We start from the raw sequence: 24,710 nt of genomic DNA, 5'->3' as shown, positions 1-24,710 counted from the left end.
ATGTGGATGTATTAATAATGAAGATAGACATTTTATTATTTTATGAAAAGTACTGAAACATGTGTTGTCCAATATAGACATGAGATTTTCAAACATGATACCTATAGTGTATGTTTTACCTTAGCACCTTTTTCACCTTGTCTTCCCTCTGCCCCTGCAGCTCCAGGAGGACCCTACAAACACAGAATTGCACTTAAAATACATATAGCATATAAAAAGAGTACAACTGAGATCTTATTTATAAATACCCCAATTTAATTAGTGAGAGTCTAATAAATTGTGATTTTCTATAGCAATTTAGTTTAAGAAACTGAGAAAACTCAAAACCCCTTTGATGTACAAATTTTAGAATATTAAGCACAAATGAAGCACAGATTGATATAGATAATCACATCACAATAATGTTAGGAAACAATAAAGATAAAAATTTTAAAGAAATATTAATGCTTAGTCACTCAGTGTGTTAAATACTCAGTTATCATTTATTATGTTGCATAGTTAGAAATTAATTGAGGGTTTCAGATTTGACTTCCATCATTATATGTGTTTTAGACTGGGTCCTCTCTTAATATCAGAAGATCCATACGTTACACATTTTCATAAGATCATTTTCAAACTGGAATAGTAATAGTACAACATTTAAAATCTTGTTGGTCAACAGACACTGACTTTTTATTCTCTGACATTATAATTTAGTGGCATAAAAAGTATGACTTTCACAAACCTAGTATTAGAGAAAACAGAAAAAAATCTTCACACTCCATATGTCATCCAAAAACTTAACAAGATATACTATTTGCATAACTTTTGTATAGCTGCATAGATTGCTATGGAGAAATGCTAATTAGTATTTCATAATGCATTATTTCATAATGTTCCTCCATACACACACACACAGACATAGTTTTCTATCTTTGTGAGGTAGGTATTGGTCTACCTATTTCTCTTCAATTCTTTTTTATTAGCTATGTGACTTTTAACCAGTTATTAGTATTTTTGAACTTGATTTCTTTCATCCTAAAATGTTCAGTTCAGTTCAGTTCAGTTCAGTCGCTCAGTAAGTGGTTGACTCTTTGCAACACCATGGACTGCAGCACGCCAGGCTTCCCTGTCCATCACCAACTCCTGGAGCATACTCAAACTCATGTCTATAGAGTCGGTGATGCCTAAAATATTATTAATAATAATTCTCTTGTTATAGAATTATTGTAAAATTTAAATGATCCAACACATGAAGAAGTATTTTGTGAACTTCCCAGTAGAGCAGTATCAAATACAGGTATGGAATCTGGTGTTTAAGAACCTAAAGCCTGGACTCAGACTTCCTAGATTCAAATCCTGGCTCTGCCATCAACTAGCTTTGTGATCTTTGGCCAGTTACTGTGAGTGATTCAGTTTACTTCTCTGCATAATGTGTATTATAATAGCAGCTATCTCCTAGCATCATCATGAGAATTCAATGAATTGATAAATTTAAAGGGTGTATAACAGTACCTGAGACATAAAAACACTACAAATATTAGTTATTGCTTTTATTATTACTAAAATGATTGGTTATTGTTATTCTATATAAATTCAATTAAAGTATTTACCAATATTTTTCACCCTGTTGGCAACTTAAGAATTGAGGCAAATAAAACTGACTTTCAAAATACATTTGCAAATATCATTTCAACAGATTATTTATTTCAGACTTTTCAGGTTTATAACACCTACAAAATATGAACTTCATCTTTTAAATTACTTATTTTAACTAGAAAATTGAAAGTCAACTGAAAAGATATTCTATAATATGATCCTGTACTATGTGGTCAGATCTTGAAATCTGACATTCAGATTTCCTTCTTACATTTTCTTGGTCATCAGTGAAATATAAAACTTGACATTTCTAAACTTCACAACAAATAGGTAAAAAGGAATCATTTATATTATATAACTCAATATAATAGTCAAGGTATAAAAGAAAACAAAAATTTTGGAAGCTAGAAATATGCTATAATTCCCACTGTATATAAATTTTGTTCTTATTCATTATATTTAGGCCATTGATATTTTCACCTATGGCATCTCTTAGAAATCTTTCAAATCAACACAAGCAGGGCATTTAATTGACAGTCCCATCAGTAAGAGTGCTTCTGCCCTCTTGCTGTGGTGGGATAAACAATGTATATATTCCTAACAAATTCATTCTAAGACATAACAAATTTATGACTGGATTATAAAATATTTATTTCATTTCCACTAATTCATTGATATTTATTATTACTTAACAAACATTAAGATTCAACCTGAATCTTAATTGTGCTGAAAATTTTTACACAAGTTCAGACATAAGTATAGGAAGTTTAAAAAGAAAATTAATGATATCTAGGAAATTGTAGTATTTCATTTACCCCTAGAATTTCCTGCTTTTCATTTGTTTACTTAATTTTTGCTATGAATTGTGTTCAAAATCATCCACTAAGATTGAGATTGGAGTTTGGGAAGAGTAGAAGAGACAATATTAATTGGTGGACTCAAGGTGAGGGAGGAGGAATTTTTTCCAGATGCTTTATTAATATTCTACTGGTGAATAAATGCTAGCCTTTCATTTGGTCTTTAAAATTCACATTTAAAATGAGTATCAAGCACTTCATCAAATTCAGAGTTCAGTGAACTCATTTATCTCAGAGAGGCAACGAATATATCATCAGTAATTATTTTTTCAGTGTTATCACTGTAGCTTCATCTATTATTAGACATTCCTTGTTCCTTGACCCCAAAATAAGAAATGTATAAATTCTTTAAGGAGTCTCTTGTTTACAATTCAAGCAATAATTTGTTAACAATAATATAGGCATTTAAACTTAAGTGTATCTTTTGAATTTCATACTATTTATGCAAGAGTACTTCTCCATAGAAGCATAAGCTTCAAATATTTCTTAAAGAGTTGAGTCATATTTTGGTGTGCAGATGGTAGCTAAACTTATTGTGATGATTATATTATAGTGTATAAAATATCCAATCACTATGTTGTATAGTGAAACTAATATAATATTGTAAGTCAGTTATATATCAATTAAAAATATTGGCATGACGGCTAAAATATTAACTTATTCAAGTGTGAAAGTGTTAGTCTCTCAGTCCGGTCTGACTTTGTGACCCCAAGGACTGTAGCCTTTGCCCATGTAATTCTCCAGTCAATAATACATGGAGGGGGTTGCTATTTCCTTCTCTAGGGGATCTTCCCCACACAGGGATGGAATCTGGGTCTCCCACATTGCAGGCAGATTCTTTACCATCTGAGCCATCAGGGAAGGACATTGGGTAAAATAGCCATAATGACTATAATTCGGGGAATAGAAATGAGATTCAATGAATAATGGGCTTTTCTTTATTCTGTGAAGATTTTACCTTACAATAGTGACATAAAGGTATTAACTTCGAGATTGAATTTACACCCATGAACTTTATAATACAGAAGATATATAAATATCCTGCTTTAGAAAAAGCAAGTCATCAGCAATCTGAAGTGTAACAAAAATGTTGCATTTACTGCAAGGGAGAAAAGAAAATTTGAGTTTAAAAAGCCTAGAAAATTTAAACACATGTAAACTACAGCACAGCCACAAAATTGTGATTTAATAGAAAGTTTTTTCATCCCAAAAGGATTTCTTTCCTCTTTGAATGAATGCCTAATGTCTATCCTGGTGGAAATCCACATTAAATGACTTTGGTCTGTTCTTTATCTCATTTTTCCTATTTTTCTTTTATTCTTTATATATATATATATTAGATGAAATAGGTTTATTTTTGAGAAAGACTAGAGTGAAAATGGCTAATGTAATTTTTCTAAGAGAATAGGCAGTTTTCTTAAAAAAAGAAAACTAAACAATGTCTATGGATAAACTTGTTTTAGTCATTTCTTTCTAGATATCTGCATGAAACATAGAGGCAAGGACTTAAGGCAGTGAATTAGTTGCTGTACTATCATGAAGTAATGAGTGTTCTGATTGGAAAATGTCTCATAAAACATGATACAATAAAATAGGTTCTTGTAAATCAGTAATCACTGCTAAGCAAGATTTTTCTTGCTGTTAGAAAAAATGGGCTTCTCTGGTAGCTCAGCTGGTAAAGAATCCGCCTGCAATGCAGAAAACCTCAGTTCAATTCCTGGGTCAGGATGATCCACTGGAGAAGGGATAGGCTACCCACTCCAGTATTCTTGGGCTTCCCTGGTGGCCCAATTGGTAAAGAATCCACCTGCAATGTGGGAAACCAGGGTTCGATCCCTGGGTTGGGAAGATCCCCTGGAGAAGGGAAAGGCTACCCACTCTAGTATTCTTGCTTGGAGAATCCCATGGACAGAGGAGCCTGATTGGCTACAGTCCATGGGATCGCAGAGTCAGAAATGACTGAGCAACTAACACTTTCATTTCACTTTCAAATTATATGATATAGTCCTTTCCACTATTCACTTTTTACAATATTATTCTTCAATTTACCCAATCTTTCATACATGCTGCAAGTAACTAAAACTTTCTTAGATGCTAGAAATGTACTGTGCATGGAGAATATAAGAGGAAGAGAGAAACTCTAAGAAATTCACAAAGTTTAAAGAAAGAAGACAATATTAACAAATACAGTAGATTGTAAAACACAGGGAGATGAAATAGGTGTACGAGAAAGGTATACTGATCTACTTAGGCAATAGGATGGCTTTCCTAAGAACCTAATATCTGATCTTTTTCTTAGGGTAGGTAGATATGGAAAGGATGTTTCCTTATAACATTTTATCTTCTGACCATCCACATCCATGCATAAAGGCATAGGCTCATATATGTTATATATGGGCATATAGAGTTGGTTAAAATTTCCTCTATATTTCTATCAATTAATAATATCAGTTATTGCTTTAATTTTTGTCAATTTTCCTTTGGCAAAAATGAGATAAACTCCTTAAAATTCCATTTAGTATTTGCATTTTCAAATCAGTTTACTCATCTGTAGATTTTTTTTTCAGTATAAGGGTTTTGAACTAGCTCTTGGTTTGAAACAGCTATAATGATAACTGAAGCATTAAAATCCAATAGCTTATTGATATAAACTGTAGTCTTCTAGTGCCTTTAGGAAATATATGTTTATTCTCAAGTATTAAAATGCATGACAGAAGGTACATGTACTACAAATGGCAACTTAATTTTCCTACCTGTTCAATAACTGTTAGAATGATGTTTCTTAATATCACTGCTACTCACAACATTCCGATCAATATTCCATCAGGAAAGTTTATTATCATTTACTTGTAAGATTCCCTCAAGGGAAGTAAAATACTTTTCAACACATTTCTATTCATTGTTATTTCTGCTATGAGATGTTATAGAAAAATTGTTACTGATCTACTTTTGTGTTGCGTCCTATGTAGGGAAACAAAGGATAAGAGAAATACTAATTTCCACAAATTACATACAAAGCTTACTTAAAATTATACTCCCCAGATGAACTAAAGGGAAATAAATGGTAAGGAAATTCCATATTCAATTAAGTCATAAGTGTATAGATCAGATATTATAATTATTGTATAGGAATATTTCTGCTGTTTCCACAAGGGTGATTTTAGATGCTTTTGAACTGTGGTGTTGAAGAAGACTCTTGAGAGTCTCTTGAACTGCAAGGAGATCCAACCAGTCTATCCTAAAGGACATCAGTCCTGGGTGCTCATTGGAAGGACTGATGTTGAAGCTGAAACTCCAATACTTTGGCCACCTGATGCGAAGAGCTGACTCATTGGAAAAGACTCTGATGCTGGGAAAGATTGAGGGCAGGAGAAGGGGATGACAGAGGATGAGATGGTTGGATGGCATCACTGACTCAATGCACATGGGTTTGGGTAAACTCTGGCAGCTGGTGATGGACAGGGAGGCCTGGTGTGCTGCGGTTCATGGGGTCGCAAAGAGTTGGACACCACTGAGCAACTGAACTGAATTGAATTTTAAATTGATTCTTGCATCAAAGACAATACTGCCTGCTGGCTGAATGCAAAACTAGCGAAGGCAGAATTCTACCCACTCCAGTATTCTGGCCTGGAGAATTCCATGGACTGTATAGTCCATGGGGTCACAAAGAGTTGGACATGACTGAGTGACTTTGACTTCACGTATCCCTTCAGGCTCAGGAGTTTGTGTTCCTTCAGTACATAAACAAGGTGACTTCACAGACATACAGCAAAGTTCCCAAGTACTTCCTTTGTGTATTTTCCAAACTAGCTCTAAATCCCTGTTGCTTAGTAAATCCATGTTATTGAAGTTATATACAGTCATCATGAATTTAATGCTCTGTTTTCTGGCAGTAGTTCTCATAGGAAATTCCTTTACAGTTTACATTACATGATTTTATATGTATTTACATCAAATAAATAAATAATACAAATAATATGTATCCACCTCAACAGAATAACCGTATTCTATATTTCAAAAATGTAATTAATTATGAAGTTATAAATTCATTGCTAATGAACTTTCATGTCAATTTACAGAACTCAGAAATTAGAAGAAAATGTCTATCTTATCTGTACATTTTAATTAACATGCTTGTTTCATTTATAAATGATGCTGTAATTTAAAACTTGTATTTAACTCCTTAGGAACAACATTCACTCTTTGAACTCTTGATAAATCCAGATATTAGATGTGATGATTTAAATATACATTTATTAATTTAATTTCACTCCAGCATTGAATATTATTTTGCCCACTTTATAAATGAGAAAATTGAGACTCAAAGAAATTAATTTATTCTAAGTTATATTTCTGGGCTTCCCAGGTGGTGCTAGTGGTAAAGAACCTGCCTGCTAATGCAGGAGACTTAAGAGATGGGGTTTAATCTCTGGGTGAGGAAGATCCCCTGGAGAAGGTCATGGCAACCCACTCCAATATTCTTGCCTAGAGAATCCCATGGACAGAGGACTCTGGCAGGCTACAGTCTATAGGGTCACAAAGGGTCAAACACAACTGAATGATTGAGAATGTATGTAAGAATAATAGCCCAATGGTTGTTTTGAGATATATTTCTTTTTCTATCAAGATTATGCTTTTAGCCTGCTAACAAAAAGAAAACAAGCAAACAAACAAAATAATAATAATTATGAGAAAGAAAAGGAGGAAGAGGAGGAGAAAAGTTAAAACAGGCACTTGGTCCGTGGGATAAAATTGTATTCAAAGACAATATTTACTACAAACTAAGTTCATTCTGGCAAAGAAGTGTTTGGTTGTAAATATTGACTCAAATTTATATCCTGAGTGCATGATAAGTCACTACTGTTGTGTCTGACTTTTTGCAGTCCCACAGACTGTAGCCTGCCAGGCTCCTCTGATCCTGAGAGATGGATTTAAAACCTGTTCATACTCTGTGTATAGGAAGATGTATAGTATGAATACTTCCTAATATAAAGCTACCATTAGAAAACAAGTGTGGCCCCAGTTGCTCTGTGCTTTTGAATTACTGAAGAGGAAATGAGACTATGAAACACATTTTAATGTTTGCCACATATTTTGTTCATGGATAGGTTAAAAAATAGACTAAAGAAGGTGAAGGAGAGCACTGGATATTGATAGAAGAGCTGCAAGAGGCAGGTCTACAGGATTGTTTTATTATAAAAAACAGTATAATAATAGGGAAAAGGCAATAAAACAAATCTCCTAGGTTCCCTTGTAGCCAATATTTTGAATAAGATTTTTATATTTCACTATAGTTCTTTTTTTTTAAATATAGCCATTGTTTCCAAATCAGAGTAGTCTGACAGTGTAAAGCAATCTAATATGCTGATTTCTGAGCTCATACTATTGATAATATAATAAGGTTTCTATAATTCTTTCAAGAAGCACTGGACTTCAGACAACAGCATGAGCTAAAGTTCAGGGTATCAAAGCAGAGTCTTTTAAAAAGCCTGTGACATTTTTACAGAGGAGGAGATTTAAGCACAGAGAAGTGTAAAACTACTTTTCACGGTGACAGATTAAACCTGTCAATTAAAGTGTGTTCTACATTAATAATTATTTTGACAAATTCAGGAAATTATTCTCTAGGACTTATATATTTCAGTACCATTATAATGTTGCCTACAGCTTATATATATTATATAAATTTATACACAGAATGGATTATTAGTAGATATTTCAAATAAAGAATTTTTAAAACTTACTCTTTTACCAGGAGGACCTGGTGGGCCAGCCTCACCAGATGGGCCAGGAGGACCCTATAAAATGTGAAAAAATATCTTTTTAGCAATTTTGTGGGTATTATTTTATGGCTTCCAGCACTGTTCAAAATCTGGACTGAAACCAACATGCTTTTTTCATTTCTCCACATCTATTTCCTGGAAGAGCTCATCCCTATTTCAGATACTTAAACTTCCTCCAGATATCTATAATTACAACCAGTAAATTTATATGGAAAACTTCTTCATATAAATAGAAGAAAAAAGTAGAATTGAATTCCTTCTATTTAAAACTGTTTTTTAAGTGCTAATTTATATCTGAAAAATATCAGTCGATGTACTAATTAATAGAATCATGTGGTTAATAATTCAATTCATATCACATGCATCTGTGAACTATGAATCTCTATCTCTAATTTTATCTTGTGCAACACTACCCTTTTTATGCAAAGGAGAACACAACATGCTGGGATATGACCCACAAGTCTTATTCACACAGAATAAGCCTATATATCTTTGACTGCAAACACCCAGCGGATATGACTCTAGAGACAAAGTTATGTTCAGAGTGCAGTTTGTCTTTCATTCCTAGTTAAGTAAGCACCCTCCTTACTTCCTCCTTAAGTAACCACATGTGGCCGAAGCCTCCTGCTGTATTTCCCAAATTAAAAAATTTAAAAAACAGTCCAGTAATGCTGAGTTCTTTTAGGTTAGAAATTGAAGTAATTCATCCTAATAATAGGCTGATAACTGTTTTCTTCATTTAAGTCTCACTTGTGAGTTTAAAATGATTTTCCATTTAACACAACTGGAGAGATAGTTGAATGTGATCTGGTGTGACAAAATCACTATTATGATACAGCTTTAGTTTTTATTATGAAGGCTGTGCTTCTATTTCTTAAACTATATCAGGTAAGAAACATTCCATGGAAGACTGAAATTAAACTGGAGTTCAAATATAACTGATAATTCATTAAGAAAAATATGTGTACATTTAGCTATGCTTTTTAGAGCCTGATTACTTCTTTTAAATATCTTGAGACTCTGCAGAGACTAAATAAAATAGTGTGCTTACTTACTGGTTGTCCAGGATCTCCATCTTCACCCTTGTCACCACCAACACCATCTTGACCCTATAATCAGCAAAAGAAAATGAACCCAGGTATTTCTCAATATTAACTCACTTTTATCAGGAAAAAAAAGATATGATGTACCAGCTTAGTTCTTAAGATAAATTATTACCTGATAGACAAGAGTATCATTATATTCTTTCAGTTGTTTTTTTTTAAGAATTATACCATAAAATTTATGAAATTTCTCTCATGTTAAATTAAAAAATATATAGTGTGCTCTGAATATAATGAAAGGGGAAGATATAATTATTATACAAGAAGAGTGCATCCTTTAACTATGAACAAATATGATGCAGTTTGAGATATTTAGATTTTAAAACAGACCGAGGTAAAAGCAGAACTCCTATAATTTTGAAATAAAAGTAATGCTGCTCAGTTCCGTTCAGTTCAGTCACTCAGTTGTGTCCGACTCTTTGCTGCTACTCAGATAATTAATATGTTCAACACAACAAACTCTGGAACAGTAACCCAATGAAGAGATAATAATAATCATGCAACGCAAGTCTAATAATCTTCAAATATACAAATTTTTGTTCTGGTACACGTGGCTACAGTTTACATCTTTCTTTTCTTCCTAATTCTGAGGATCCACTGAAGTAATTAAGGCTTTTCTTTAATTATTAACTGGGAAGATTCCTCACGAAAATAATTCTTTTGTTTTCTCATGATACTTACTGCAGGGCCAGGCTCACCAGGAGGACCAGGATCTCCAGGAAAACCAACAGGACCCTAAGATAATGTTTTAAAAGGAAATAATGAAAAATAGTTTCATATAAAGTCATGATATTCTGAAGTTTAAGAGATAAAAGTCATGGCGAAACCATATAAAATATTTCTTCTGCTAGAAAATTTTTTTTAAATGGTATGAACTGAGAATGCTTATGAATATATAAAACGAAGAAAAGTTAACTTCACCAACTATGGGCCAAAGTCTCATGATTTCTAGTCTTACTATGAAAAGTTTCAAGGAGCTTTGCCATAGATGTCACTTTGAAGAGGACCGAGGTCACTCACCGGATTACCCTTAGGGCCATCATCACCTGGCGGTCCCTTAGCACCAGGAGGTCCAGCAGCACCTGGTGGACCAGCTTCTCCTTTCTCTCCTCTTTCTCCTTTGGGACCCTACACAACATAAGAAAAACACCTGATTCTCTTACAAGTTTTAAAACAGCTTCTTAACCTCAGCATATTAGGTCAGGCACTTCTCTGCCGTGGGAGCCTGTCTCCTGCATTGCAAGATGTTTACCACCATCCAGGTGCCTATTACGTAGATGCCAGCACTTATCGTTGCTCCAAGAGTGACAACCAAAAATGTCTCCAAACATGGCCAAATGTTTTCTGGAAGTCAAGGTCACCCTCAGTTTAAACCAATCTAAGTTAGAATAGTACAATCCATAATCACTTGATGTAGCAGGGTTTGTTCATTTCTTTTGTGGATAGTCCACCAAAGATATGTGCAATAAATATCTTACAGTTATTAATGTTCTAACTTAGCACATGTAATATTTGTTAAATTTCCGTGCGAGTCAAAAATATGCAGAGGATAGGCAAAATTATTAAATAAAAAGGCTCTGCATTTGTGATGATTCTTAATGGACTGGAAAGGGAAACCAAGTAACTGTATTGCATCTAGGAGTTAAGTTCCATGTTTAAAATACTCTGAAAGAAATATCTTATCCCTAAAACACTATATTGACAATAAGCCAGCACTTACACCTGTGCCTGCTTCTCCAGGAGGCCCAGGGTTCCCTGCTTCTCCAGGTTCACCCTATAAAGAAAAGAAATGAGTTATCAGAACACAGAAACGATGTTTTGCATTTGTAAAATTGCCTTCAATGATGACCATGACACTTTAAACTAGCCCTTAACTCATTATATTGTTTAAAAAGCAGGGACAACTTTGATAAAAAGAAGGAACTTTTTCTATTACTGACCTTAATACTTTTATTTCTCAACTGGGGAGATATTAATAGAACTGAATATGCTGGATGCTACAATTCTCATCAGTTACTTAATAGCCAGAACATTAAGCCAAGTTACCACCAAAACACACAAAACAGACATTCACATGTTTCCTAAAAACTGTGTATTGTGTTGCATCAATATTCACATTACAATTAAGCTTATGGATTAAACAATTTAAAATGTTTTCTTTCTAAAATATTAATTTGCTCTAATCAAACAATTTGGTAGCATTTTGATAATCCTATCAAATTAGTTAGTAGAGGTCTGAAGAGGTATAAAGTAGAGCTATAAATAAATACAAAAAGACTATTTGTAAGATGCACATTGATACTTAGATACTAATTAAATTTTCTTTTTTTGAGTCTCTCTCTCTATATATATATAAATATACATATTATGTTAAGTCACTAGGTCATGACTGACCCTTTTGCAATCCCATGGACTATAGCCTGCCAAGCTCCTCTATCCATGTAATTCTCCAGGAAAGAATGCTGGAGTGGGTTGCCATTTCCCTCTCCTGTGTGTGTGTGTGTATGTGTGTGTGTGTGTATACATTTCCTTCTCCTATATATACTTCTCCAATATATATAGGTAGTTTTTATGATTTCCATATATAGATATGGATGGCTATTTTCTGACTCAGTGGAATAATAAATAATCCTCCTAGACTAATAGGTTTTCTCTTGTGAAAGTCTGTTACTAACTCTTCATACTTAGAAATGCATACAAACACAATATTCTGTTCAAGTAATCATTCAAGTGAAGTAATAGAGTACATTGATGTGCCATGAATGTTTCTAACAAAAGCTGTAGTACTAGAAACTCTGAAGTAAAAATTATTCTAATTTTAAAAAAATGAGGCCTGAATTTCCTTTAATTTTTAACTTGGCTATTTCTAATGTTCCTGGCACAAACCCACTGTTCATGAATTGGTTTGAAATCAAATATAAACATAATTCCAAGGGAGAGACTATTTTGTGTACACAATTTCTTATTCTTTGAGAATATACACATATTTTAACTTTTGAAATTGTCTGCATAATGAGGGAAGAGATCAAGTACTAAGAATTTATTAGTACTATTATTATGTATAAATTATTTTCTCTCAAGATAAGTAGAAAATATTTCCAATTATCTTGAAAAAACTTTACAAGTAAAAATTATATTTACATTATTTTCAAAGCAATGAATCATTCACCAATCCCAGTATGATGGAATAAAATGTAGGTGATATTTTAAGAGTCATTATTCACATCTTTGAAAAAAACTTAAGCGGTTTGCCATTCAAATCAACTGTAAAATGTCCATATTAAATTCATTATATATGGAATGTATATAGTATACTGCATAACCTCAATTAGATGGAATTTAAAAAAGCTAAGCTCACCCAAGCAGAGAGTAGATTGGTGGTCACCAGGGGTTGGAGATTGGGGGCAATGGGGAGATGTTAGTTAAAGGGTTCAAAATTTCAGATACTCAAGATGAATAAGTTCTAGAGATCTAATATGTAGCAGTAAGACTAAATACATATGAAAATTACATTTTTGGTTATATTATAGACAAATGTGCACAATATAAATAGCAATTACTTAAGATGATATTAATATTATCTCTAAAGGTCCCATTTAAAATTGAAAAGGGATAGAACAAGATCACATTTAAAGCAATAAAACAATGAACAAGACTGGATTATATAAATTAAATATTTCTAGTATCAACAGGCTATACCATGCTTATTCTAAGTAATAATAGTAATTTTCAATAATGTAAATTCTATGAAGACCACTGGCATATGAAAGAGGTGGTAGATTATACATTTATTATTACTTATCATTTAACCATTTTATCACACTTGTTAGATTAAAGCCTCCATTCTGTAACACACTTGTTCAGATTAAAGGCCCCTTCAGAAGGGATAGCAAGTTACTCTGTCTGCCTAAATTCATAAAATATGCATTCATTGTTTTGAGGAAAACACTAAAGTACAAAATCCATCAATAGCAAACATATATTACACAGAAAACAAGTTAAATTTATTAAAGCAAAGTGCAGCATGACTAAAGTAGCTTAGCTTTTCTTTTTTCTATTGAATTTGGGACTGAAAATAAATTTCGAGCATAGAAGTGAGAAAGCATTCAAATCAAATCAGATTCGATCTCAAAAGTCTGTAATCTTCATCAAAGTATACCCTAGATTCAAAGTATAGCCAGAATCTATACCCTAGATTCTGAAGAAAAGAAAAGAAAATTAGGATTTTATTTCTATCTTGCTGTCACATAGAAATGTTTTTAAATAGGGAAAAATAAAACTCTGTTTTTTTTAAGTACAACAAATTTAGATGTTTTAATTTTAAGAAGTCAAACACCTATCCTGGTTAACCGAATTATTCTATGAAGATGCAAAAGTGGCCAGATATTACCAGATAGACTTTAAGCAAATGGAAACAGTATGGGAAGGGAATTTCTCAAAGCTCCAAACATCTGGCATCCATGCTTATCTTCTAGATTAGGGCAGAGGATAAAACCATTAAAGAAGCAACTTAAGTACTTAACAGTATTCCCACTGTACCCAAAAGCTTTAGGAAACAAAATAAGCTGAAAAAGTGGTAAAATGGTTTTAGAATTTGCTATATAGGCAGAAAACTAAAATTAGAGACTAGTCCTAACAATTATTTGTTCAGTATTAGAACCAAAAGAAGATGATGCAAAGGGAAGAAAGAGGAAAGGTGTGGGCTACCTTAATCTGTCTATTACTATGATACCATCAGATAGCAGTCTTCTCTTCTGTTAGTCTTCCTATGACAACTGAACTCAAAGAAAAAGTTCTTTCAATTCCATTCTCAATTTATCTGCATTTTTTTTTTAAACAGAAACTTTAAGAATATAAACCAAGAGTTAGTCAATCAGAATTAAAGAACTAGCCTGCTTATGAAATAAGAATTAGATGAAAGTGAAAGTGTTAGTTGCTCACTCATGGTGTCTGACTCTGCAACTCCATGAACTGTAGCCCACCAGGCTCCGCTGTCCATGGGATTCCCCAGGCAAGAATACTGGAAGGTGTTGCCATTTCCTTCTCCAGGGGAAGAATTAGATAATAGCTTTCAACTATTTCTAATTTAGTAATTAATAAACTATTTAAATAGGCAATTATATAAGATTAATTATAATAAAAATGCTAGAATGTGGGTGTTGGGAACAAATAAACACTAAAGTACTAGATTCTCAACCAATTACATATCTTTTCTGAGGACTAAATCTTTTAACAAAAATAAATCAATGCGTATAATATATGATACATCAAAATTTTTGAGACTAAACAACAGAATCATTTGTATGATAAGGATAAGTCTATACTTCTGATATTTATTAACAAAACTGAAGCAAACAAAGGAAATTTCTAAATTTTTTCCACTGCGTATTTTATGGCATGATATTTCTATGCCTCAAACTGATGAAGAATTTATTTTTTAAGTAAAGCAATATCAATGTTAATTTTCTTGAAAGTTCTTTTAAGAAATGAGAGTGAATGCATAAATAACAAAAGAGAATCATTTTATCATTTTTATAAAAAGGAAAAGCAGATATTTTAAATAAAGTCATTTTCATGATAAAAAGAAACTATTCAGAGCTCAGATATTATATCAATGCCAACAATTTTGAAAAGTGCCAAAGACAGTATTAGTAATGAAAAAAGTAAAGTAAATTGAAGTCACTCAGTTGTGTCCAACTCTTTGCGACCCCATTGACTGTAGCCTGCCAGGCTCCTCCATCCATGGGATTTCCAGGCAAGTGGGAGTCAGTTGCATCAACCAATCTCTTCTATTTTCAGTAGAATGTTACTACAGACACAGTCTAATCAAATATACCTCGGTTAAAGTGGATCTTGATTTAGTCACTTCCTATTGACAAAACCTTGATGAAATTACTGATATTCTCTATATTCTGCTCACTCAGCCTAAAAATGTGGATAAAATATTATCATCATGGGGTGGTTGTGTTAATTACAAGGAGTAATCCGTATGAGGAGAACCATGTCTGGCAATAAAAAATGTTACACCTCTAAATCATGATATAAATATGTGCAAAACATTAGAAAGACACAACTATTATAAGCACTTAAAATACTAATTGATATTATTAAAGTTCCCAATTCTTGCTGCTTTAACTGTCTATCACTGCATCCCTTACCTTTTCTCCAACACCACCAACTGAGCCAATGGATCCTGGAGGTCCTTGTGGTCCCTGCGGTGTAAGAAAGGGAATACAGTTATCCTTACTCTTGTAATAAGATATAAATTCATAAACATACATCCACTTGTTCTCAAAAAGAGAAATATGTGCAAGAATATCTCAAGTCATTTGAAAGATGAGACAAAACAATGAACTTTATGGAGTTGTCAAATGTGCTGGATAGCAAATAATTTAATTGCATTAAATTGATTTTCAAATGCACCAGAATTCTAGTGATAAAGCAGAGGACTTTCCAACTCTAGTCATATCAGTTGATACTTGGAACATAATTTCAATTTCTCTGCCAATTGAGTAGATCAGATTTAGAGGACGGTTTTGCAGATTTTCTTAGTGGATCAAAATATGACTCTGATTAAGAATACTACAATCCATGCAAAAACAATATAAACCATCTCTTAGTCTTTAAATTGCTTAGAAGAATTAAAACCTAAAAGCATTTTTAGTATATCTGCATGTAATTTATTTTACCTAGTTCTGGCCTGCCAGCATTAAAACCAGGAATAACAGAAGAGCAAACTTGCTCTTTGTGAAAAGGGAAAGTCAAATGGAAACACGACACCAAAGTTTATAAGTTTGTTAATAGTAACAATAAGATAAATATGACATTACACTCCTGTAATATTGGAACAGTCAGTCAACAGTTAAGCTTGGGGGAGATCATTTATACAATTAAGAGGAAACATTTTTTACAGGGTAAGAAGTAAATATATTATAATGTACACATTACTCTGAATTATTTTACAGAAAAAAATACAAACTTGCAAAACTTTTAGATAAAGGATGTTTGGGACACAGACCTAGGCTAGTATAATCAAGGCAATTACAAACCATCTCCTCAAGGAGTTGTAAAAGATAAAGGTTAAATCTGAAACAATTCAGCAGCAGTGTAGAATTATTATGTGCAAGACACAGTAATTTGAACTGAACAATGGGGTACTTTAGTGAATATTTCTCACTAAATATATATTGAATGTAATATATTTTTTGTACCTATATTATATTAATATTTGTAGGGACTAGCTCCCTGCAAAGCCTTTCTTTTCCTTTAAACAAAATGAAGTGAGTAAATGACCCTTAAGCTATTGTTCATGTAAACATTTCAAAGGAGTGTAATTATCCCCATTGTATTTTAGATACTGCTTGCCATTACATAATATCTATATAACTTCAAAATAACTAAATATTTCACAGTCTTACATCAGCTCCGTTGGGACCTTGAGGACCTCTTGGGCCTGGAGGACCAGGTGGACCCTGTAAGAGAAGAATATTAAGGTTTATGTAGACTGAACTCAAATGCATTCCTGATGTTTTCATTTTGTGATTAAGAAAACAAAAAGAAGCCTCAGCCTGCAAAATCATAGTCAATAAAGCAAATCAGGTATCATTCTTAATGGATACAACATCATGTTAGCAAATGCTTCTTTACACATAGATATGGGGAAATTAGAACTGCAGGAAGAACAATTTAATTAAAAATTATAAAAGTCTATTAATACTATCCAGTACAATGAATTCATAATACAACTAAAATTTTATATACCAGAATATACTAGAATGCTAGAGTATAAAGGAGACATAAAGTTGGAAAAATAAATAGTGTTTGAGTAGATTTAGAATTCATTAGTTCTATATTTTTTATTTGTATATTTTCACTTTTTTTAATGTCAGCTCTCATGTTATATATGCCAGGATTGGAATAAGATTAACTGTTTAGTTGTCATCCTTAAATAAAGGTTCTTGCTCCTGGCTATGCATTAAAATTACCTTGGGACAATTTTTGTAAAATACTGATGGCCAGAACCCCTTACTTCAAGACTGTGTTTAAATTCATCTGTAGTAAATTGCAGGGCATTAGTACTTTTTTAGAAGTCACAATTTATTTTCATGTCATGGTTGACTATTAGCTATTAGCTATTACCATAAGTCAGAGAGAATGTATTAATGATTCAGGGAACCATAGCAAGGTTATTCAGAGAGAAGCTTGCTATGCAACTGAAACTGTTTAGAGTATTAATTACTTATTTTGAATGGGCAATGTTTATGTTTCTTGTTCCTTATAAAATCTAACATGTAAGTATAAAATTATCAAAATATGTATTTTGAAGGAAGAAAATACTGGAGGCAATGTTTATCAAAGGGAAAGAGCAATTAGAAAATGTATTCATTTCATTATAGATGTCAATGACCCTGGCTTATTTTTTCCTTACCAAGGTAGTGCTTGATCAACAAATATATGTATTTTAAATTTTTAGCTGAAATATTAAATTTAGAGCAAAAATCCAGAATCAGCAATTGAATATTATTAGGCCAAAGCATTCTGATTAAGATAAAATTCCTCATTAATTAAGAATTTGTTTTAAAGTGTAATTAATTTTAATAGTGTGTTAACATTTGTTAGTCACCCAAATCCTGGGTAACTATTATCTATTATTTACCTATTTCATATCAAAAACCAGAGCTAAAGCTAAAGACTAAAAAACAAAACAAAGCAAATGTGTAGCAGTTTATATATACCTAACAATATATACACAGAGAAATAAAACAGATATAACAATATATTAACCAAAGAAAGCCATATGTGTGCACAACATTATTCCGAAAAGAGGAAAAGGAAAGATAGAGAAATAGTCAAGACAGTGAGAGAAACTTTAAAAGTGGCAGGTGCAAGTTTGGGTGAGGAACAGGGAGGCAACAATCTGCAAAGTCATAACCTTTAGGACTACTTTGTTTATATTAATAAGCCTTGAGAAAGATACTAGTAATGTGGAAATTCATAATATACATCAATTTTAGAAAATAAAAACTTACCATAGGACCAACATCCCCATTTTCTCCTTTTTCACCAGGTGGGCCTGGAAGACCCTAAGAAAATATAAATAGAAAAACAGTAAAATTCATTCATGTATTTAAAAAGAAATATTTGTCCAATTTCTTATATAGAATTCAAAGTTAAATACAGCTAAATAAGAATGTGGAATTAAGACTCATAAACTATCATCTGTCAAAATACACATAATGCAAATATTGACTAAATATTAGGGAATCATATATGTATATTCACAAAATTCATGCTTTGCATAGTATTATACTTTTTGATTTCAATTATAAGAACTAAATACATAATTTGTTCTGGGAATTTATGAATACCTAATCATTTTCTAAATCTTTATGAGTAGTATATGGAATTAACATTGTAAAAATGTTTTTGAAAAATCTTGTTCCAAATTATTTTAGGACACCTTTACCCGGTGAGGATTTTATAGATAGGAACAGTTAGACAAAACTCCTTTGTAAATGAATATTCCATCCAACATATGTCCAGGGTTACAAATATCTTCTGAACTCTTGACCTGCTAATTCCAGTTCTGGATCTTATAAACTCATAAGGCCATGAGACCTGATATATTACACTTCCTTTATTCACTCAAATCTATTTCCTTTACGTTCAATTGCAGTGTAATTGCTTTGGGAGAGGTTCTGTACTATTGAATAAAATCAGAGGAGTTGCATTCAGACTTCACCTGGCCCTATCTTTATGGGCCAGCAAAAAAAATTACTGTACTCCCTCTTGATTTTCCTAATTCCCCCCAGCATATCTGTTTATATTTCCTATTTTATATTACAAAACTTTGTACACATTTGAAAGAAAGTGAAATCGCTCTGTCGTGTCCGACTCTTTGAGACCCCATGGATTGTAGCCTACCAGGTTCCTGCATCCATGGGATTTTCCAGGCAATAGTACTGGAGTGGGTTGCCATTTCCTTCTCCAGGGGGGATCCTCCCGACCCAGGGATCGAACCTGGGTCTCCTGCATTGCAGACAGATGCTTTACCCTCTGAGCCATCAGGGGAGGCCTATCTTATCTAAAGTGAAGTCGCTCAGTCATGTCTGACTCTTTGCAACCCCATGGACTGTAGCCTACCAGGCTCCTCCATCCATGGGATTTTCCAATTTGAAACGTACACTTAAAAACACAATTGTACCACTTGTTTACATACTTATACTCATGGGATATCAGGGTTGTATATTGTCACCCTGCTTACTTAACTTATATGCAGAATATATCATGTGAAATGCTGGGATGGATGTAGCACAAGCTGGAATCAAGATTGCCAATAGATACATCAATAACCTCAGATACACAGATGACACCACCCTTATGGCAGAAAGTGAAGAGGAACTAAAAAGCCTCTTGATGAAAGTGGAAGAGGAGACTGAAAAAGTTGGCTTAAAACTCAACATTCAGAAAACAAAGAGCATGGCATCCAGTCCCATCACTTCATGGCAAATAGATGGGGAAACAGTGAAAACAGTGAGACACTTTATTTTGGGGGACTCCAAAATCACTGCATATGGTGACTGCAGCTATGAAATTAAAAGACACTTGCTCCTTGGAAGAAAAGCTGTGACCAACCTAGATAGCATATTATAAAGGAGAGACATTACTTTGCCAAAAAAGGTCTGTCTAATCAGTTCAGTTCAGTCACTCAGTCGTGTCCAACTCTTTGCGACCCCATGAATCACAGCACGCCAGGCCTCCCTGTCCATCACCAACTCCCAGAGTTCACTCAGACTCACGTCCATCAAGTCAGTGATGCCATCCAGCCATCTCATCCTCTGTCATCCCCTTCTCCTCCTACCCCCAATACCTCCCAGCATCAAAGTCTTTTCCAGTGAGTCAACTCTTTGCAAGAGGTGGCCAAAGTACTGGAGCTTCAGCTTTGGCATCATTCCTTCCAAAGAAATCCCAGGGCTGATCTCCTTCAGAATGGACTGGTTGGATCTCCTTGCAGTCCCAGGGACTCTCAAGAGTCTTCTCCAACACCACAGTTCAAAATCATCAATTCTTCAGTGCTCAGCCTTCTTCACAGTCCAACTCTCACATCCATACATGACCATTGGAAAAACCATAGCCTTTACTAGACGGACCTTAGTCGGCAAAGTAATGTCTCTGCTTTTGAATATGCTATCTAGGTTGGTCATCACTTTTCTTCCAAGGAGTAAGTGTCTTTTAATTTCATGGCTGCAGTCACCATCTGCAGTGATTTTGGAGCCCCAAAAAATAAAGTCTGACACTGTTTCCCCATTTATTTCCCATGAAGTGGTGGGACCGGATGCCATGACCTTCGTTTTCTGAATGTTGAGCTTTAAGCCAACTTTTTCACTCTCCTCTTTCACTTTCAACAAGAGGCTTTTTAGCTCCTCTTCACTTTCTGCCATAAGGGTGGTGTCATCTGCGTTATCATCTGAGTTATTGATATTTCTCCCAGCAATCTGAATTCCAGTTTCTGTTTCTTCCAGTCCAGCATTTCTCATGATGTACTCTGCATATAAGCAGGGTGACAATATACAGCCTTGATGTACTCCTTTTCCTATTTGGAACCAGTCTGTTGTTCCATGTCCAGTTCTAACTGTGGCTTCCTGACCTGCATACACGTTTCTCAAGAGGCAGGTCAGGTGGTCTGGTATTCCCATCTCTCTCAGAATTTTCCACAGTTTATTGTGATCCACACAGTCAAAGGCTTTGGCATAGTCAATAAAGCAGAAATAGATGTTTTTCTGGAACTCTCTTGCTTTTTCCATGATCCAGCAGATGTTGGCAATTTGATCTCTGGTTCCTCTACCTTTTCTAAAACCAGCTTGAACATCAAGAAGTTCACGGTTCACGTATTGCTGAAGCCTGGCTTGGAGAATTTTGAACATTACTTTACTAGAGTGTGAGATGAGTGCAATTGTGTGGTAGTTTGAGCATTCTTTGGCATTGCCTTTCTTTAGGATTGGAATGAAAACTGACCTTTTCCAGTCCTGTGGCCACTGCTGAGTTTTCCAAATTTGTTGGCATATTGTGTGTAGCACTTTCACAGCATCATCTTTCAGGATTTGAAACAGCTCCACTGGAATTCCATCACCTCTACTAGCTTTGTTCGTAGTGCTGCTTTCTAAGGCCCACTTGACTTCACATTCCAGGATGTCTGGCTCTAGGTGAGCGATCACACCATCGTGATTATCTGGGTCATGAAGATCTTTTTTGTACAATTCTTCTGTGTATTCTTGCCACCTCTTCTTAATATCTTCTGTTTCTGTTAGGTCCATGCCATTTCTGTCCTTTATTGAGCCCATCTTTGCATGAAGTGTTCCCTTGGTGTCTCTAATTTTCTTGAAGAGATCTCTAGTCTTTCCCATTCTGTTGTTGAATATGGTTTTCCCAGTAGTCATATATGGATGTGAGAGTTGGACTATAAAGAAAGCTGAGTACAGAAGAATTGATGCTTTTGAACTGTGGTGCTGGAGAAGACCCTTGAGAGTCCCTCAGACTGCAAGGAGATCCAACCAGACAATCCTAAAGGAAATCAGTCCTGAATATTCATTGGAAGGACTGATGCTGAAGGTGAAACTCCAATACTTTGGCCACCTGATGTGAAGAACTGACTCACTGGAAAAGACCCTGATGCTGGGAAAGATTGAAGGCAGGAGGAGAAGGGGACGACAGAGACTGAGGTGGTTGAATGGCATCAACAACTCAATGGACATGAGTTTGAGCAAGCTTCAGGAATTGGTTATGGACAGGGAAGCCTGGTGTGTTGCAGTCCATGGGGTCACGGAGTATAGGACATGACTAAGCAACTGAACTGAACTAAACTCATGGGACATTGCTCTTTCAGGTCAAGCTTTTGTCTCTAACAACTGGCAGAGCACCAGAGAAAAACAGAGATTTTAATGAAATGTTGAATTTTTTAATTAATTAATTTTAATTGGAAGCTAATTACTTTCCAATATTGTAGTGGTTTTTGCCATACAGTCACATGAATCAGCCATGGGTATACGTGTGTCCATCAGCAGATGAATGGATAAGAAAGCTATGGTACATATACACAATGGAATATTAAAAAGAATACATTTAATCAGTTTTAATGAGGTGGATGAAACTGGAGCCTATTATATAGAGTGAAGTAAGTCAGAAAGAAAAACACCAATACAATATCAGTTCAGTTCAGTTGCTCAGTTGTGTCCGACTCTTTGCAACCCCACAAACCGCAGCACACCAAGCCCAATACAGTATACTAATGCATGTATATGGAATTTAGAAAGATGGTAACAATAACCCTATATGCGGGGCAGCGAAGGAGACACAGATGTACATAACAGCCTATTGGACTCTGTGAGAGAGGGCGAGGGTGGGATGATCTGAGAGAATAGCATTGAAACATCTATATACCATGTGTGAAATAGTTCTCCAGTCCAGGTTCAATGCATGAGACAGGGTACTCACAACTGGTGCACTGGGATGACCCAGAAGTACGGGATGGGGAGGGAAGAGGGAGGAGAGTTCTGGATGGGGAACGCATGTACACTCATGGCTGATTCATGTCAATATATGGCAAAAACCAATACAATATTGTAAAGTAATTAGCCTCCAATTAAAATAAATAAATTTAAAAAAGAAAAAAGTAATCTTGAATAGATAGATGATGATATTTGATATTTTTATCCTTATCTTGTTATATTTCAGTTTTTAAATGCTTGTAATAAGTCATGAAATTGTTTTTGTGATGTACCAATTCCATATGACTCTCAGTTTGGAGAGAGGATACTTTACTGAGTATATTTGTAAATTTTTTAATATTCTGTATATTCATTTGTATGAGGAAATCTTAATTACTGATTTATAATAGCATATACCAGAATTTCATTTATTTTTTCTCATTTGTAGGTTAGATGTCTAGGAAAATGGCCTATCATATGTACTTGCCAAATGGTTATCATCAACTGATGCTAGCTTCTAGAATTACTAGAGAAGTTCCTGGGAGGAAATAGCCAGGTAGTGTTTCCAATTTTATCCTGCTTAAAGATAATCTGAAAGAGGTCACTAAAGTTTTAGATTCCAAGATCCACAACCAAAGAGATTCTAATTCATTAATGGAGAACATGAACTCAAATTCTTAGAAAGACAAGTAGATTTTTAACACAGATGAAATAAATGTTTCAGTTTAAGCCCATTTCCTTAAGTACTAAGCATTACAATGTAAACATAATTAAGCTCTTATTAACACCACATAAATTAACAATCACATTCCTTATATCCCACCAACTGTAGTATACAGTGCATCTGATTTGTGATTTCCAAATTGAATGTTATATAATATTAGTTCATAGCTGTCTTGTATTTCTATAACATGCCTAGTCTGCATTGCCATTTTTATTTATGCATGTTATTCTTGATATTAGTTCAGTAGAAACCACCCAATAGAAAAATATTGAAATATTTATCTCTTTTTATGAAGTTTGATTATAGTTCAAATTCTCTTGCATTGCAGGCGGATTCTTTACCAGCTGAGCAACAAGGGAAACCCGAGAATACTGGAGTGGATAGCCTATCCTTCTCCAGCAGTTCTTCTGACTCAGTCATTGAACCGGGGTCTCCTGCATTGTAGGGTTATTCTTTACCAACTGAGTTATCAGGGAAGTGCCAAGTTTAGACAGAATATTCTTATTATTCAAATCCGTAGAAACACATTGAGTCAAATTCTTTTTTTGCAGCAGCTAAATGTGCAAAATGGCACTCCGGTGTTAGTCAGTTTTCAAATGTCCCAGCACTTTTCTAAGGAGTAATTTATGCACAGAGAGATTCTGCTATAAGATCTGTTAATTTAAAAGAATTTACCTCTTCAATGATGAAATAAAAAATGAATTCAGGCCAAGAACTCTCATTGTATGTGTGTTTTCATATGGAGACAAATAGTAAGCAACTAGACTACTACATTATTATTATTAATGTCTAATATAATTGCTAACATCTATTCTGCCACAAAGACTCAATTAAAGGATGAAGACACAATTGTGAGCATGTTAATTACATTAACATCTTTTCAGATTCCTGATTTAAAGAGGTATTCTGGGAAAATATAATCAATTTTTTGGGGAATTGATTTCTTGAGTCACCGTCCTCAAAGATCATATTTCTTACTCTGTGTAGATGAAGACTTTTAAAAATACAATATTTTGTAAATATAAGTTACAAGGCACCTTTTTAATCATGAGAACTAAATTTCTAAATTACAACCTTATAGAATTCAGAATAATCAGTTAAATGAAAAAGCAGAAAATGAATGGTAATATATACATCAGCAATCTAATTTCTAATGCCTTGTTACTTTCAAATATATGCGC

General features: G+C 33.9%; 1 protein-coding gene across 1 annotated transcript in view; it reads right to left on the bottom strand.

Moving 5' to 3' along the window:
- COL11A1 (collagen type XI alpha 1 chain) overlaps positions 1-24,710 on the bottom strand; it is a 222,042-nt gene that overhangs the window by 22,894 nt on the left and 174,438 nt on the right. The window contains exons 47-55 of the mRNA XM_052638265.1: positions 18,351-18,404; positions 16,740-16,793; positions 15,480-15,533; positions 11,042-11,095; positions 10,342-10,449; positions 10,003-10,056; positions 9,274-9,327; positions 8,180-8,233; positions 120-173 (exon numbers count right to left, since the gene is read on the bottom strand). Of these exons, the coding sequence (XP_052494225.1) occupies positions 120-173; positions 8,180-8,233; positions 9,274-9,327; positions 10,003-10,056; positions 10,342-10,449; positions 11,042-11,095; positions 15,480-15,533; positions 16,740-16,793; positions 18,351-18,404 (540 nt within the window). The remainder of the gene's footprint in view (positions 1-119; positions 174-8,179; positions 8,234-9,273; positions 9,328-10,002; positions 10,057-10,341; positions 10,450-11,041; positions 11,096-15,479; positions 15,534-16,739; positions 16,794-18,350; positions 18,405-24,710) is intronic.

Source organism: Budorcas taxicolor, chromosome 3 (genome assembly GCF_023091745.1).
Source record: "Budorcas taxicolor isolate Tak-1 chromosome 3, Takin1.1, whole genome shotgun sequence".
Lineage (NCBI taxonomy): Eukaryota > Metazoa > Chordata > Mammalia > Artiodactyla > Bovidae > Budorcas > Budorcas taxicolor.
Note: the sequence above shows the minus strand (reverse complement) of the source record. Positions and strands in the feature narration are given on the sequence as shown.